The sequence below is a fragment of the Brienomyrus brachyistius genome, chromosome 2 (genome assembly GCF_023856365.1).
Source record: "Brienomyrus brachyistius isolate T26 chromosome 2, BBRACH_0.4, whole genome shotgun sequence".
In the NCBI taxonomy this organism is placed as follows: domain Eukaryota; kingdom Metazoa; phylum Chordata; class Actinopteri; order Osteoglossiformes; family Mormyridae; genus Brienomyrus; species Brienomyrus brachyistius.
Genome location: NC_064534.1, coordinates 22819854 through 22836482, shown reverse-complemented (window position 1 = coordinate 22836482; position 16629 = coordinate 22819854). Strand labels below are relative to the sequence as shown.

Below are 16629 nucleotides of genomic sequence, written 5' to 3'. Positions count from 1 at the left end.
TCACTTCTCATACCAGAAGCTTTTTTCTTTGTTCACATGCACATTTCACATTTATTTGGCACACTCTTCTGTCCAAGTACAAGTGAGACACCAGTATTCAACTTTTAACTTGGGTACAAGCACAGCTAGGCTGTGTCCAGTGAGAGACCAGGAACAAGTGCAGGATGCTTAGAGAAAAAAAGATGTACAAACACCTTTGGTCTATTCTGTAATCTGGCAAAAAAAAAGCAGCTTGCTAAAAAGGAAGAAGGGGAGTTCCACTTTTTGTACAACACTGCCATGTGATTTGTAGAATACAAAGCATGCGTTGCGCTAGTATTATCCAGTATTATAAAGTATATAACATGAAAGAGTCACAAAACACACTTTTGTTATACACTTTATGGGTTATCCTGACCAAATGCCTTTCTTGCATTTACAGAGCACAGTGGAAGGAGACACTGTTTAAACATGTAATAAATGCTGGACTATATTCACTGTCTGTCTTCACACACTGCCTGTGGAGGAAGAACAATATGGTCACCATTAATCACATGACCGGCAGCAGATTATCATCCACGTGCGGCTCTCGGCCGGGTCTGTCAGCTGAGCCTCCCTTCACACAGCAGGGGCTGGGTGGCTCTCCATAGCACAGTATCTACAGATGAAGATGAGGAACCTGTGACATACAGCCCTGGCTGAGGTCCACCCACATCCCTCCAGCTGGGCCAGGGTGCAGACTCCCTGCTATGGCTTCTGTGCTTTGCCCTTCTGCCTGTTTAAATGTGTCTGTTTCCACCGGTCACGGGTCCAGCGGCCTTGATTCTCCACCACCTCCTGTAGCAGGTTGATGAACGCGTATTCGTTACCTTGCAGGAGCTTCTTGTCTGCCGGTGAGCTGTGGGTCGGAAGACTTCGGAAACTAGATCCACCATAATGGTCTGAGATCTCTGCCCCAGACCCACTGCTGGGGCACCTAGCGGTTTGGTTCTTTATCCCCTTTCTTCCTGCTTCATTGAACTCAGGCTGACAGCCATGGATCTGTTGCAACACATCACATGATTCCTGAGCTGGACTGATGTTAGCCTCAGCAGATTGGGTCTGACTGCCTGGCTCCTTAGGTTGGGCTGTGTCATTCTTTTCAATGTCCCCTTTGAAATTCAGGATGTCTGTTTTAACCACAGGCCAGTAACTATCTTCAGGGGGATCTCCTATGTCGCCCCCTGCTGGCGGTCTGTCCACATTGACCTGAGAATCACCATCAGAACTCCCCAGGGAGAAGTCTCTCTGATCGGCATCTCTCTTATTGATCGAGTTGTCAAAATCGACTGGAGAAAAATTCAGAGCTTCCTTTCTGCATGCGTGTTGCTTTTTCCACTCGGCTGAAGTGGGTGGCCAGGTTGACATCCTGCTGATGGCCTTCCTGTTGACACGGGGCCTGCTGCCATGACGAACGCCCTGGGGTTCTGTGCTTTGCTCTGCAGGCTCCTGGCCGATGATTAAGTAGGGCAATTTCTCGGTCTCCTGAAGCAGACTTGACTCTCTGCTCGTGTCGTGCTGGGCCCCCGCCAAGTGTGTTTCCTCACCCTGATCCATGGCATGTGTCTGCTCAGAGGGACTGGTCTCTGCTCCCTGTGCTGGGTTTTGGTGGTGCCACACTCTCGGCTGACCCACGATTAGTTGATTCCCTGTTCTAGATACCTGCTGGTCAGACTGACCAATGCAAAGGACAGCACCTGCAGATTTGGCTCTGGTCTTGCCTCCAGTGCTCCTGGTCGGGTCTGATGGACCCCTCCCTTTGAGATTCACCCCCGTCTGCTGAGACTTTAGGCTGTCCCTCCCCTTGTCCACATGTGGTTTCACCTGATTCTTCTCCCATTTCCACTTGTAGAGGCCAAAGAGTAGGCAGGCGGCACAGAGCAGCACACCGAGAACTGTGAAAGACATGCCACTGAGGGTCAGTCTGCTGCTACTCTGGGTATCAATGAAGCATTTGTGTGAAGAATAACCGTACCTATAAGGCCTACAAGGATGGGGAGGCTGGTTGGGGGCGGCTGGTCCCCCTGCGGGATCGAGGCCCAGGGTGGCAGGCATTCAGACACGTTCCACACAGGCCATCCTCTCAGTTGGGCTGGTGTGGCACACACCACATCCATTTCCCTCTCCAAGCGAGAAGTGCTAACCAGCTCTGCGGAAAGGGAACACAAAGCTATGTGGAACTATGGTAAATGTGACCTTTATTCCTGATTTGTCTAGGAAGCTCTACACAACCATGATGGCTGGATCGGTATTTTATTGCGCTACTAAACTGCAAATCCATTACATTTCTCAGTTGCAACGACTAGATTATATACAAATGCAGAAATTAAACCACCAATAAGCTATCCAGATCCTAACTGTGTTTCTATGGTAAATAATAACTGGCAGAGAATTACTTTTAGGTGGAAAAGCAGAATCAAAATCAGAACTGATTTTCTGCTTCCTCTATGAAGTTCACATGAGCAGGTAACATTAGTACACACTAAACATACACATTATACACTGTAGCGTGGCATCCAGTATTAATATGGACCCTGCTACCCCCAGTACTACCATTAGTAACATTATGGAGACCCAGGGAGTGAGATAACCTTTGATTAGCTGCATAGAGGCCACTGCTTGGCACGAACAGTCCCACGGGTTGTGGTGCAATAAGATGCGAGTGGAATGGAGTTGCAGGAAGACCTCCGCACTTATGAAGGTCAGCTTGTTGCCTGACAGGTCCAGCCTAGCCAAGTCGCCCTGTGATCGGAATGTGCCTGGCATGATGGTGTGGATCACGTTCTGTGAGAGGTTTAGGCTCCTAAGGCCAGAGAAGTTCCGCAGCATGGATTCATGCAGGACTTGCAGCCGATTCCCAGACACGGTGAGGCTCATCAGCAAGCTGGGCTGACGCAGCCAGTCGGAGCTGATCTCAGAGAGGTTGTTGTCGTTTAGATTGAGTCTCGTCAGCTGGCTGAAGGAGTACAGGGCTTCAGGGTGGATGGTGGAGATGCCACCGACCATGGTGAGGCTGGTCACGGAAGCCAGGTTAGCACTCTGCAACACGCTGGAGTTGATCTCTCCCATGTCCTTCACAAAGAGCAGGACAGAAGACAGATGGGAGGGGAAGCCTGGAGGAAGACCAGCAGGGTTAGCACACTGCGCTTCTCATGATTTGGCATGTCAAAACCAGTAAGGACGCACAAACTCAAATCATACAGCAATAAGAGGATCTGTGCCTTATTCAAAACTTTGGAACATTTGCAATAGATGACAAATTTTAGAAAACGTAATCGCAAACAAATCAAGTTAAAAGCAAACAGTATTTACTAGGCTTAGGGTCACCACATTGTTACTGATCTCAATGCATTTGCAGTGTTTGAGGTATGTGTACTGTAATTTCAAAACTACAGTGTGTTTAAGGTCATTTTGGGTGTCATTGTACTTTCCTATGCCAGTTTATCCGTTTCGATACTGCATTGCTGTTTGTGCCAACAGACTTGCTGCCTGAAACCAGACTGTCTGGACACAAGAGATCCTCAGTTCCTCTGTTCTCCCTCCGATGAAAATACTTACTGCTTGGCATTGAAGTGCAGATATAGGCAACATCTTCCGTCACGCAATTGGCCCAACACAGCAGGGCAAAATCTCCACTAAGGATGAGGGCCACTAAGACCACAGGATCTGCTGGGGCAGAAACTATGGTCAGAGCTGGAGGATACCTGCAGACCCCACCCCCCACAGCGCTGAAGAAAAGGAGAGATACTCACCCTTCATACTGCAGAGTGACCAGAGAGGCCTGATAGTTCACACTGGCACCCTGAGGTACCTGAACCCGGGACACTATCTGCAGTTCGTCTTACTGTTACCATGGTGCTGGTTTGTCTTCATCCATCGCCATGGATAAGAGCGGCTATACAGCGTTGCGTGTTCCAGTTGGTCAGTTACATGATCAGAAGGAATATTCACAGGTCATTGCACCAAGAAAACGGTCTACTGTCCCTTAGAAACCAAAACAAAACTGGTTGCTACCTGGTGATGGATTTTCTATTTGGGGAGTGTTTTCTAGGTTCTTAACAAAATGTAAAAAAAAATCCCATTGTTGAGTTACAGACTTGAATATTCTGTGAATCTGTGTAATGTGAATCCTTCACATTAAATCAAACTATAATGTTAATCCATGGCATGGATGGGTTTACTGGAATATTTAATAAACTGATGTTTCAATAAATGGAACAGATGTCACACGAGCTGCTGCCAATCACTAAAACATATTAAAATTGTCTGTTTTTAGTGTGGGTATTTTGCCCTAAGCGTTTAATTGCAATGCCAAGCCTCTGTTAATGGCGTTAAATCGCCCATTCTCCGTGGGAGGTCAGCAAAATTCCAAGGCGTTAATCATTTAAGAAGAAAAACTTGATGTGGTGGGGAGGGGGGGTTGCACTCACATCTTTTTTAAAAAAGCAGGCAGGAGGTGAGATGGCAGGGGATCCCCAAACAGACCAGCCCACCGCTTCACAACAGCCAGCAGGATTCCCTATGCTAGCCCAGCCACTCAGTTTGAGCTGACACCAGTGGTGGCACCACACCAGACAGCGGCTGCCAGCCAACTGGAACTTCATGGATGAGATTAAAGACCTTAGACGCACCAGAGGTTCAGTAAGGCTGGCTGCTAGCACTGTCAATTCAAAATGCACCCCACCTCAGTATAGAGATCAATCAGCCAAGTGCAGTCCTTGGTTTCTGCAAATCACCAGTGCACACAACAGAATCAATGGTAATTTTTCTTTAAAATAAAATAAAAGGGGGGGGGGGGCTTGTGTTTCCCATACAAATCCTGAAGTTGCCCAGTCCTGAAATAAAGACAACAGGCTCATCTCCAGCTTATAGCTTAGTGTGTTATGTTACAGTTGTCAAGACATCACACCTGTTGGAACTAGAAAGTTTGGTGAAAGCTACATTTACATAGGAGGAAGGAAAGGAGCGGGTCCACATCAGTGGTTCTCATAGTCGGTCCTCGGGTCCCACTGCCCTGCTTGTTTTCCAGCTATCCCTGCCCCACACACACACACACACACACAAGTTCTAGCTGTCATTCAGCTTTTGATTGACTGAACACACCTGATCCAGGTAATCCAGTGTGTAGGGCAGGGATAGCTGGAACACAAGCAAGGCAGTGGGACCCGAGAACCGACTTTGAGAACCACTGGTCTACATGCATTAACCTTATAACAACTTAATCAAAGGATCTCTTTCACCTAGAGACAGATGGTAAGATAGGAGCCAAAGAGAACAGCATGCACACAAGGGTCAGCAAGCAAAGGGTGACGAGCAGTGGGACGGTCATAAGAACACGGGTCTAATGCTTTCTGAGACAGAATCAGGGTTCTGTATGGTACCATGACCATTTACACAGACAGGGGAACGTATCCCATTATGGCTTGCATGGACAGCACAAATTCAGCCGCTGCTGGACTTGGGCAACTCTGCCACTTGGACAAGATCATCGCATTAAAAAGATTCCCTGCCAGAGTCATGTGATCAAACTATACAAATGAAGAGAAAGTGATCATAGTGCATACAGAACTAAAGTTTGTGGCATTATTGAAGGGATTATTTTTATGAGGTCAGCAGAGACCCGCCTAATGAACAGCAGCCAGCTAGAGTCAGCTACAAGGATCCAGACACCAAACATCACTGCAACTGGAAGGGAGGAGAATCAAACAGAATTTTGTGAGCAAATTTTATTTTATTTTACTGCATTTGTGCCCTTTACTCAAATGCACAACAATTGTCTACCACCCCCCCCCAACACAAAAAAGAAAATAAGCTGTGTGATTCAAGGCAGCTTCCAGTGACCAGGCAGACCTGGGTGAAGTGACGGCACCGGAATGCTGATCAGAACCCAAACACAGAATGAAAGGCCTAAAAAGAATTTCTGAAGCCACATCCCCCCATTTCCTCAGTCTCAGGCTGTCCTGGGAAGGGAAAGGCAGCCCACACAGATTTCCAGAATGACCATGGCGGGAGACGGACTGAAGCACATCAAGTGGGAGAAGCTGAGGGCCATCGAGAGGAAGGGCGGCAGCACCCAAAACAAACGTCTCAAAAAAATATAATCTTTAGGGTTCTCTTCTGCAGCTCCACCCTTCAGTGCAGCATTTGACACCCCAGGAAAGAGAAATAACATTACACTGGACCAACCCGCCCACAGCGGCTTGTATCCCTTTCCCAGCAGCACAACTCCTGAACAGCAGGACGGGTTCCCCTCTCGAAGAGTTTATGTACAGGAGGGGGAACCGATTCCCAAAGTCCGCACAATGAGCCCATCCATCAGGTCATACTTACTGCAAAACCAAATAGAAAAACAAATCTCGCTCCATACAAAAAACGGCAGCTAGGTGCCCCCCCCCCCAGCCCCCTTTTGCACACCCCTGGCAAGGGCCAGATTTAACAAGGCAGCAAGGGGAGTGTGCCATGCTGTACATCCGTCTCTCAGGAAATAAAATTCACATTGTTGTATGCAACAACAAAAAAAAAAAAAAAAAAAACAAAAACAAAAACCCCAGGAAGGCCCCGTGCCCAGAGGAGGGCTCTGCTCTGCCGTGTCCAGCTGTCTTCTCATTGGCTGAACTCCAGCTCATCCACACTGATCACTTTGGTGGGCATGGAGGGTAGCGGTTGCTGAAGAACGTCGCTTCCAAACCACTTGGCCAGACCAAGCTGAGGGCTCCCAGCCCGCCGCTGCAAGTGCCCCGTCCGCTGTGGACCCTGGCTGGGGGGCATGCTGCCAGGAGGGGGCACTCCAGATACCGCTGTGTGGACCACTGCGGAGAGAGAGGACAGGCCGGAGGGGCAAACGCTCAGTGATCTGAATGTACTGATGTTTGCCAGCTCTGAAGGTGGCGTGCTAAAGTGAACCTAGCCTACCGTGTCGACCCAAAGCCTGTGGGGGGGGGCCCAGTGACACGGGCCAGAACACGGCACTCACCTGGTCTTGGCTGCTGCAGCACTGTCAATGGCAAGGGGTTTCCGGGACGGGGGGGCACCAGGGGGTATCCTGACGCTCCCAGGGCGTAAAACGGCTGGCCCAGCAGGGCTGGAGGCAGGCCCTGGACTTGCGAGAGGTCCACACCCGGGGGGAACACTCCTGGGGGGGGGGGGAGGATTTTTAAGCCAGGCAGTGAAATGTTGTACACTTGTTTCAGCATGATGTGGGTCCCATTTACCTCCCAGGAGGGGATAACTGACCTGCTGGCAGCAGCGTGGGGGGCAGCTGCTGGGGCTGGAGACCCTGGGCCAACATCCTCTGCACCACAGAGGGGTGCACCTGCGGAGGAGGCCGCCCCAGAGGAACGTGGGATAGCAGCGGCACCGGGTAAATAGGTCGGGGGAACGGCGATGTGTGGCCGGGGGAAAGGGTTGGGGTGTGGTGATCAGAAGCACTCTGCTGAGGGCGCTCCGAGTCCTTGGAGTGCCTGGGCTGGCTGGAGAGCGGAGTGGAGCAGGTAGAGCGAGGGAAGCCAGGTTTGGCGCCCCCTGCTGGTGAGCCGCGACCTTCACCACCCTCCAGGAACGAACTAGGGGAGCTGTTGCTGTCTATGGGATGAACAGGTATAAAACAGTCCGTAAAAAATGGCACCACTGGATAAAAGGGACTTGATAAACGCTCCTGCCATGCAGGCCGACACTTAGCTATTTCAGTGACATCCCAATCATTACCCAAACACCCATGACCTCGTGGATCAGTTCCAACTGAAAGACACCGAGTCGGACAGCCTGTGGAAGGCAGCACAGCTCACCCTCCTGAGAGCGCGGCCCCATGTCAGGCCGACTCCCTGCCTCGTCACGGTTCTTCTCCTTGGTCTCGTACATCTTTCGGATGACCGACGTCGGCGTAAAAGACGGAGAGAGCTGTTCCACAAAGAGCCGCGCTTTACTCATCCCGACGACAGGCAAGGATAACAGAGCCAAAAGGGACTCGGAGCGGCATGGGCAGGACGGAGCCGGCCACTCACCATGCTGGACACCACGTTACTGGGGGAGCCTCCAGCGGCGAGTCCCCCGGGACCAGGGGACCGGTTCATCCGGGGCTGCCTGCAGCGGCACACAGACATGAGCAGGACAGACTAAACAGAGCGAGCAGCAGCATTTCAGGCGGGGCTTGGATCCCAGCTCATACCTGGTGCGGTGAGCCTTGTCCTGGGGCAGCTTGCTCAAGCCAGGATGGAGAAGCTGGCGTGTGTGCAGGGCCAGATCCCGTTGGATAAGTGCGTCCAGGGTAGCAGAGTCAACCGTCAAGGGCAGCGCCCTCATCTGAAAGGACACAGCAGGTCATGCTTTGAGACACCCAGTCTGCTGAAAACATTAGGAGCTAAAATTATCGCTACGCTCACACTCCCCGATCGCCAACATGGTATTCAGGCGAAGCCCACACACATGGAAGCACCATATCCCACTGCATCCATGCCCAGAGCCTCCCTGAGCACCACGGACTTGCATACGTCACTATCATTCCTCAGGACCACCCACCTCCTGAGGGGTCAGCCCAGGACTCAGGGGTCGGGGGAGATTTGCAAACTGATCCGGTAGAAGGGGCTGTGCTCCAACTGCAAACCCTGGCAGAGGACACGCCACAGGTTAACCCCAAGGACACTTGGCAGGAAAATACGAGTGATGCGTCGTGAAGTTAAAGCGGCATTTACCGGCTTGGGGATGCACACGGCCTGGGTAGTACTCAGGTGAAGGAGCCCTCTGTGGGAACAGGGGCGGGGACGTCACACCCGGCCTAAGCAGGCCCGAGCCCGAATCAGGGCTGCCAAGCAGGCTGTTCAGCAGAGTCGGGGAACCGGCCCGAGGTGGACCGAGGAGCTCCTGTAAGACAGTCACATGATGCCCTCAGGCCAGGTCAACCTCCCAAGCTCCACCCCAGCAATTGGTTCAAGGCTTCTACCAGACCTGTAAGAGGCTCTTCGGCTGTGGGGGAGGCACCAGGGGTTCCGGTAGGGGAAGGTCTGCAGGCTGCTGCTGTGGTGGGGGCAGAGTGGGGGTCTCAATTATACTAAGCAGTTAAGATGGCTTGAAATCTGTGGAACCGCATCCCCCGATGGTGCCATGCAGAGCCAAGTCTGCTCCAGTCTCCACCTTGAGCCCAAGGCACCACGCTTTGGACGCTCGTCAACTGCATACAAATTTATGCCCATTCCTTTGTCCAAACCACAAGGACGCAGCCCCTCAGCCAAACACCAAGAGCACATGCCAGCCACATCCCCAAAGCCTGCAGACGGCACTGCCTGCAGCCACCAGGTCACATACCTGTCACTTCCACATGCAAAGGGCAGCCAGTGGGGGGGGGGGCACCACTGGGCAGACTTACATGGACTTTGGGCTGAGTGGGCAGGGTGCCACCTGCCTTCATACTGCTGACCAGTTTGTTGAAGGCAGACATGTCAGAATCGCGGGGTCGAGGCCGGTCTGTGGGCTGGCCTGTTAGAGCCTTCTCCAGGTGTTCTGCCATGAAGGGGGTCCCTCCACCATGCCGCTGCTCCTCCACCTTCAGGGCCTTCAGGCCACCTTCCACCTCCTCCAAAGACAGGACCACACCTGACTGCGCTGGGGGCACAAGGAGTCAGTTACAGCCCGCCCTAAGGATGGGTCCTCTAGAGCAGTCTCAATTCGGTCCTCAGGGATCCCCAGACGTTCCACATTTTTGCTCCCTCTCAGCTGCCTGCCGGTGGACCGTCTTGGGGGGAGGGGGGTTCCTCCTCGAGCCGGGTTGAGAGACACTGCTCTAGAAGCATCACACGTGGAGGACAGACAGGCGTGCTAGATGGCTCTGAACTTACTGCTCTCACGCAGCTTCTCCTTGTTGACTGACAGGCTGGACAGAAGCGGCTTTAGGTCGATCTTGGCCTTGCTGAGCAATGCCAAGATGTCCACTTTCTCCCGCCTCTCCTCGGACTGGATGGGGGTGAAGTAGGGGGCCATGCTGGAGGAGACACCATGCGGGTCCAGGCCTAAGAGAGGGAGCAGTGAGCCTCACACCAGGCCTTGCACATTCGGGAATGCCTCGTTACCGGCCAGACATTGCACCTGCAAGCTTCTCCAGCTCCTCATGAGGGGTGGAGCGCAGGCTGCTGGAGCGGCTGGCCGAGGGGCTGACCGTGTTGAACCAGCGGCTGAATCTGCTGGATGCTGCTGAGCCCTCCCCGAGCACATCCTCGATCATCTGCAAGAGGGAGATGCATCAGCGAGCGGGGAAACCCCACAGGAGCAGAGAAAGTGCTTCAGACAGATGGGACTTACGTGAGGGGAGTGCTCTCACACCAGCAAGCGCGTTGGGGGGGAGGGGGGGAGAGAGCTGGAGGAAACTCACCTACCACTTTACAGCCACATCGCTACCTAACTTCTACAGTTCCTTGTCGTTAATGAGGATTTTAGGCATTTAGTCAGTAGGTTAAGAACGTTGAAAACCCTTCAGACTGACGGACACAAGCATTAAAACCTAAATTAGATTCCCTTATTCCACAGGTTGCCAAGTAAAAACTGCAGCCTTTAATATCTGAAGTTCCATTATAACACAGCAAGTTCAAAGTACAGATGCACGAGGTCTTACTTTAGGTCAGTCTGCTGAGAAATGGCCAAATAAAACACTTTCAAATGGTGAGAGCAACTCTAATGGCTTTGAGGCAGAACAGCCAAATTGCCATGTGATTTTACTAGAGGACGCCTGTTAAAAGGATCTACCAAAGTATGGACACATGGCCACAAAAAGAGAGACCTGCCACTCCAGGACAGCTACAGCACTGACACCAGGAAAGCACACGTATGAATGGACACACACACACACACACACAACGCGAGCAGCAGACTTGACGGCACAAACAGAACCAGGGATGGGCATAAATTTGTATGGCAATGACCTTCATACCACAACAGATTCTGCACATCACCAAAGCGAGCAATGAGGTCTTCCGCCGCCACCCCAAGGAAGCCTACGGGGCCATTTAGACCCCAAGTGACACCATGGTGTCTAGAGGATTGCGAGCCATTGTAATGTGCACCACCACAATAGGAGTGTGTGTCGACACCAATGTGCAGGGAAAGGATCACTTATCACCATGGAGACAGTGGACCTGCTGTGGCAGGAAGTCAGTTCTAATAAAGTGGTGCATCACTAAGCCAGGCCCAGCAGAAGCATGCAAAGTGCCCCCTCTTACCGAGGCCAGCCCAGGCATAGTCTTCTCTAGGTTGAAGAATTCATTGAAGTCAAATTCTCCCATGGTCTGTTCTTGTAGGGCTTCTCTTTGTGGAACCTCCTGGTCAGCAGCAGGCTCTGTAACCATCTCAGGCTCTTCTACAAGTCCACCATTACACTCCAGTGCTGTAGCCATGGGTAAGAGTGGCGCCAAACACACACAAACCGATGAACATTTGCCTCAGCAACAAGCACTGGGGCTAGCATCTGATCGGATCTGACAGGCTTTGCAGGAGAACTTTTACGGAGCTTTCAAAACACACCAAAAGCAAGGCAGAACAGGCTGCACATCTCAAAGTCACCCCATGACAACATTGTAGACTATTCCACTCGGGCACTAGAGACTTATCCATCTCTATATTTGCATAAATATTCTATGAGTTTGAGGGTTTTTGGATCAACAAAGCTGTGAAGATCCTACAGGCCTTGAAGACTACCGATCAAGAAAACGCACTCAATTACCCTAGGGCATTAATCCGCAAGTGATATGATGCCCAACCAATAGGACTGCCGTCTGACATCATCCAATGGAAAGACACTGAACGTCAATTTGTACACAACAGAATTCCGTTCACAAATACTGTGCATATTCTAATTTGCTTGAGAAATACAGACAAAAACCTTACCTTCCTTTACAGATTCGGATCGTTTGCGTGAACGCTTGGGTCGACGTTTGTCCTCCTCAAGCACCTTCTCGTCAAAGCCGATGAGCTCGATGGTCTCCGACTGACTCATCGGACCCCCAGAAAACCACTCTGGCTCCTCCTCTGTGTAAGACTCGTTTCGTCTCCTCTCGCTAAAGACCCTCTTATCGCCAAAGTCCCTCTAGAGAGTGGGGGGTGGGGGAAGGGGGCTTAGTTCCAAGTACAGTGGTGAGGGGATTGTGAGAATGAGTCTCTCAAATGACTTTCCTCTTCAGCAAGAGTGGACAAAAGCACCAGCATAACAGAACAGAATCCTTGTCAAAGGAATCAAGCTGGAGGAGACAGGATGACTAATATCCCAGAAGATAGTGGGAGGTTTTTCTTATACAGCTAATTTTCACCCCGACAACACAGGAACCACTAACCCGGAACCTTTTGTCCTTGAAGTCACGCTCACGGTCCCTCTCACGGACATCTTTGTCTCCGCGGGAGTCCCTCTCAAAGCCGCGCGTCGCCATGATGCGCCCACTGCCCACGCGCCGTGCTCCACCCAGTCTCAGACTCTCATTCTCCTTGTTCTCCAGGGGGCTGACAGCCCGGCGAGTGGCTGGTACGGGCACCGCGCTACCCTGACAGCCACCCCCAAAGCTGCGACGCTGGGGACTAAGCACCACGTCCAGATCATCTTCTTTGAGTCTTTCACGGGGATCTGGGGGTGAAGCAATACGAGACGGGTTAGGGGTATGCAGGTAGTGAAAATCAGTCACTTCCAGAATCTTCACACAAACTAATCATCCAGAAGACCAAAATCCACCCTTAACCTGTGAACAGATCACATGGTAACAAGACCCTGTGCAAGTGTTCAACTTCCTGTAACAATTGTAAAGGCAGTTCCATTTCATAAAGCACATTTTCATAAACATCAGCTGGATTAAAAGCAACTTCAGTTATATTCCAATTGCAAAAAACAGTGCCATAGATCAAATATTCAGTAAGAGTCTCACTGACAGCGGAAAAAATCATTCACAATGACAATGAACATCACCAGCCTGGTAAGAGTTCCCTCTAACCCTAAGGTGTGAATACGAGTTGAACTTTTATATTATACAAAATGATATATATCCATATATCCTTCACACTTCGACATTACAAGAGAAGCCAGTTCTGTCCACCAAGTGGTCACTGCAATTCTGGGTTCTTGTCAGGGTTGGCCAGCACCAAGCCAGTGGCCGAGTCAAGCAACAGTGACCGACATTAAAAGATGAGCCATGCAGAGGCAGGCATGGGTCACATTTCCACTAGCTGGCTCTGGAGACACGATGGAAATCATCCAAAAGATCAGCTGAAGAGGTGTGGAGCAGAAGAGTGGAATGCATGCTACACCAGCGATACTGGAGTACAGTTTTATAGTTAACACTCCATCTGCTGCATGACAAGTCGTTGAGGAGAAAAGTACCACAACCGTTTTGCAGAAAAGCGAGATCCTCCTTTTATCCTGCACTTACAGCAACTTCGCTGTTTCTCAGCAAGCATAGTTGGGGTTTACTCTCGTGACAAACCCACTGATACTGCACTGACTTTAATAAGACAAGTTGCAAAGAGATTATTCAAACCACACTGTAAGGTTTCAAGAGTCAAAAGTTTCACCCGAAGAATCTGGGTGCACACTGGGAGGGGAGGAGATCTGGAATGTGCACAGGCCCCACCCCTCCAAAAGCGGAAAGTCAGCCTCCTGCCATGACTAGAAAGGCTGCACAGCCATGACAGCAGTGACATGGACCTTGAGACATGCAGGTGCAAGGAGGAGACCTAACATCCAATTACAGTAAATGCCACTGAATCCAGAGTCTCACTGTACCCACAAACCCACTGGAGTACAGCCTGGGGGCTGTTTTTTTATTCTCCTCATTTTATTCTCTCTCTTATCTTCTCTCTGTTTGCCCCTGTCCCCCGACCTGTCTCCCCCTACCGTGATGTTTGTGTATATGTATGGTCGGGTTGATGGCCAGTTTTTTCGCTGGTACTTGTGACTAGTGACATGGTGTATTGCAACAGCAATAAAGGGTTCTCATATCATATATCAAAAGCAGGAGCTACAGAAAATTGGGCAGAATACCCCCCCACCACACACACACACACACACCAATCATTACCTGATACACAGAAACCCCATCATTTACCTGCAACCCGGCGCTTCAAGGGAATCCGGTCATCAGCATAGTCTCTCTTAAAGCTCTCCACGGGAGACACCCGATCTGAGCTGGGGTAGAGTGACGCGTGCCACTTCTCTGGGTCCCACACGCCGTCACTAGGGTGAAACAATGTTAGCGACTGCCCCAAGGACCAGGTGCTGATTTACCCAAATGCTCATTATGCATCCCATGTTACATTTGGCTGTCAGGCAAAAGCACCAGATTCAGGGCTGTGCGTTCTGCTGACCCGTTAGTCAAACTACTGCACAGTGCCGATCAGCACTAAAGCAACTGGTATCTACAGGTATCTGTCAGGAGAGGTCCTCAGTACAGTCTGAGGGCTTGAGTCACATAAAGGAAGACAATTCATATCACCCCCAAGGCAGACCACCACAAATAGGCAACAGGTGAAGTATTAGATATTGCAAAAGCACATACGTAGCCCAGGCAAGTACTCAAATACGATTTCCAATGAAAATTGCCATTTCACCTGTCATACTTCTCCGAAAGGCATTCTGGCCGCTCATTGGAACATGGAAGCCCCCTTATTTCCAAAAGCCTCTCCTATAAAAACAAACAAAATAGCAGGATGGACGCTTAAACAAACAGGCACTCGCAGGGAACAAGACATCCAGAGCAGAGCGTGCCCAGGTCCTCACCTTGGTGTACCGGTAACAGGGTGCCATTCCTTCCCTCACCACCTCTGTGGAGGCCTCGCCATTCTCCTGCTCTTCTACACAGTCACCTTTCTCCATGGCTGTTGTAGAAGGCCAAACCAAACTGGTAGCTTCTGTGTGAATAATAGAATTTAAAGTAAAAAAAAAAAATATATATATATATTTTAAAAAAGACTAAACAGCACGCTGGCTTAGATACGCATTTGCAAGGTAGACAGACCCTGAAAAGTGAGTGAGCAGGGAATTTAGCAGCAAAAATTAGGAAGCGTGCTTAATTGGTAAACGCCACTTTCCGCGGCTAGTAGGTTATTCTGGATTGTAAAGAGGGTCGAAGTTTGCTGTGCTGCACTCCAAGGCTTTCCAACCAAAGCAACTTCGATCTCTGCCGCCGGCTGGCAGCAATGCTCGCAGCACACGTGAGAACATTCAGACAATAAACAAGACATCGATCAAACTGGTTCAAGCGCGATAACCAGGTTTGAGATTGCACTTCGTCCATCAGCTGTTCCCTTCGGCACACGACTCGGGCGGGCACAGTACCGGACTGCCCTTACCTACTGGAGCCTAGTCTTCATTTCATTTAATTTGGTGGCCCAGTAAAGGAACTGAGTGTCCACCAGAAACATCACATACAGCCTGGACGACTGGGAGCTTACTTTTCTTGGCACCTATGGCCAGGCATACGGGCCCCTAGAATGGCTGGGCATCTCAGCGGGTTTATGCAGACACGACGCTGGTGTCCGGGCTGATGGTTTCCCGGGCCAGCGACCGGCCCGGCCGGGTATGCCGGAAAGTCTTCCCCCCGGGCTGTACCTTCCGCTGCCCTAAGAGCCGAGGCCGTGGACCCATTAATGTGTAATAAAATAAAGAGCTAGAAGACAGCCGGCCCTCCCCGGGCGGCCCCGCACACCCCTGGCGCACGTAGCTAAATGAGCTCGGTAGATACCCGCAGCAACAACAACGCAGTTTCTATGCGGCTTTCCCGGCAGAACTCAGCGCGGGGCCGGTCCCCAGATGCTGTAAGCAGACCAAAGTAACCTGAAGCCAACCAAGCGTCCAAAGCTACCTCGGGTTTGTCGTTACGGTCTCAGGTTCGTCTTTCTCTTCCAGTCGTACAGCAGCAATTTTCTTCAGATATCTCACTGCTTCTGGGAGAAGGTCCCCGGCGCGATTATATACAGCCCAGTCGCGCCTTATCTAGCACCTCCGGGAAATCGCATATAAAAAGCCGGCGGCTTCATCAATTTATTAATGCCGCAGAACTTTCACATATAAAATATTCGATTTGGAGACAGATCCTATTTTAAACACAACGACTGTGATTTTAAGTCTCATACGAAGGACCTTTGGGCAAAATTCATAGACACCTAAATATGGCGGTAAACTCACAGTCACTTCCGGTTCTCGCTTTGTCCCAAATCGCCACCTATTGCCTACGTGCTGGGAGAGAGATACTTTAAGGGTGTCCCATTTCCTTACACCTTACACAGAAGTGCACTAGACTTGTTTGTTGGTTTGGCAGAAAAGGCGAAAACGTTTTTTCGTGGGTGTTCTGCGCTACACACACACGCGCGCATAGTTTTATTTATACGTACACTATTTCCACAAAATCGCATGCTATGTCACTGATGAATTTTAAGAAAAAACACTTAATCACATAGTAGTTAAATGTCTGGCAAATATCAGAAAACTAAAACAGTTTCTGCACTTTGGCGTTCATTGTAACTTCCCGAGTATAATAATTTTAAAAACATTTTATGTTTATCAGTCCCAGTGGCATCGCTAAGGCTGTTTTCGAGGGGCTTTACCCCTTTCGAGGGGCTTTAACATGCTCTTTAGCCCCCAGAATAAATGTAAAC

The 16629-nt window shown here is 50.5% G+C and overlaps 2 protein-coding genes across 3 annotated transcripts; both read right to left on the bottom strand.

Annotated features, from left to right (window-relative positions):
* Positions 1 to 45: 45 nt before the first annotated feature.
* On the bottom strand, positions 46 to 3932 carry LOC125712367 (uncharacterized). The gene is made up of 5 exons (XM_048982328.1): positions 3771 to 3932; positions 3577 to 3684; positions 2610 to 3131; positions 1994 to 2167; positions 46 to 1913 (listed from the first exon to the last, which is right to left on the bottom strand). Exons 1-5 carry the CDS (start codon positions 3775 to 3777, stop codon positions 727 to 729), a joined length of 1998 nt encoding a protein of 665 aa, XP_048838285.1. The 5' UTR covers positions 3778 to 3932; the 3' UTR covers positions 46 to 726.
* A 1797-nt stretch (positions 3933 to 5729) lies between these two features.
* On the bottom strand, positions 5730 to 16629 carry eif4enif1 (eukaryotic translation initiation factor 4E nuclear import factor 1). 2 transcript variants are annotated; one of them, XM_048983458.1, is made up of 20 exons: positions 16160 to 16629; positions 15837 to 15967; positions 14753 to 14883; positions 14584 to 14657; positions 14082 to 14209; positions 12327 to 12610; positions 11884 to 12082; positions 11220 to 11383; positions 10093 to 10228; positions 9846 to 10016; positions 9377 to 9612; positions 8959 to 9027; positions 8706 to 8874; positions 8533 to 8618; positions 8183 to 8316; positions 8019 to 8097; positions 7803 to 7914; positions 7252 to 7599; positions 6992 to 7150; positions 5730 to 6827 (listed from the first exon to the last, which is right to left on the bottom strand). In XM_048983458.1, the coding sequence occupies exons 3-20, from the start codon at positions 14846 to 14848 to the stop codon at positions 6622 to 6624; spliced, it is 2850 nt and encodes a 949-aa protein (XP_048839415.1). In that variant the 5' UTR covers positions 14849 to 14883; positions 15837 to 15967; positions 16160 to 16629; the 3' UTR covers positions 5730 to 6621. The 2 variants fall into 2 exon arrangements, with proteins under 2 accessions (XP_048839415.1, XP_048839424.1); XM_048983467.1 differs by lacking the exons at positions 9377 to 9612; positions 9846 to 10016; positions 10093 to 10228; positions 16160 to 16629 and having other exon boundaries at positions 15837 to 16112.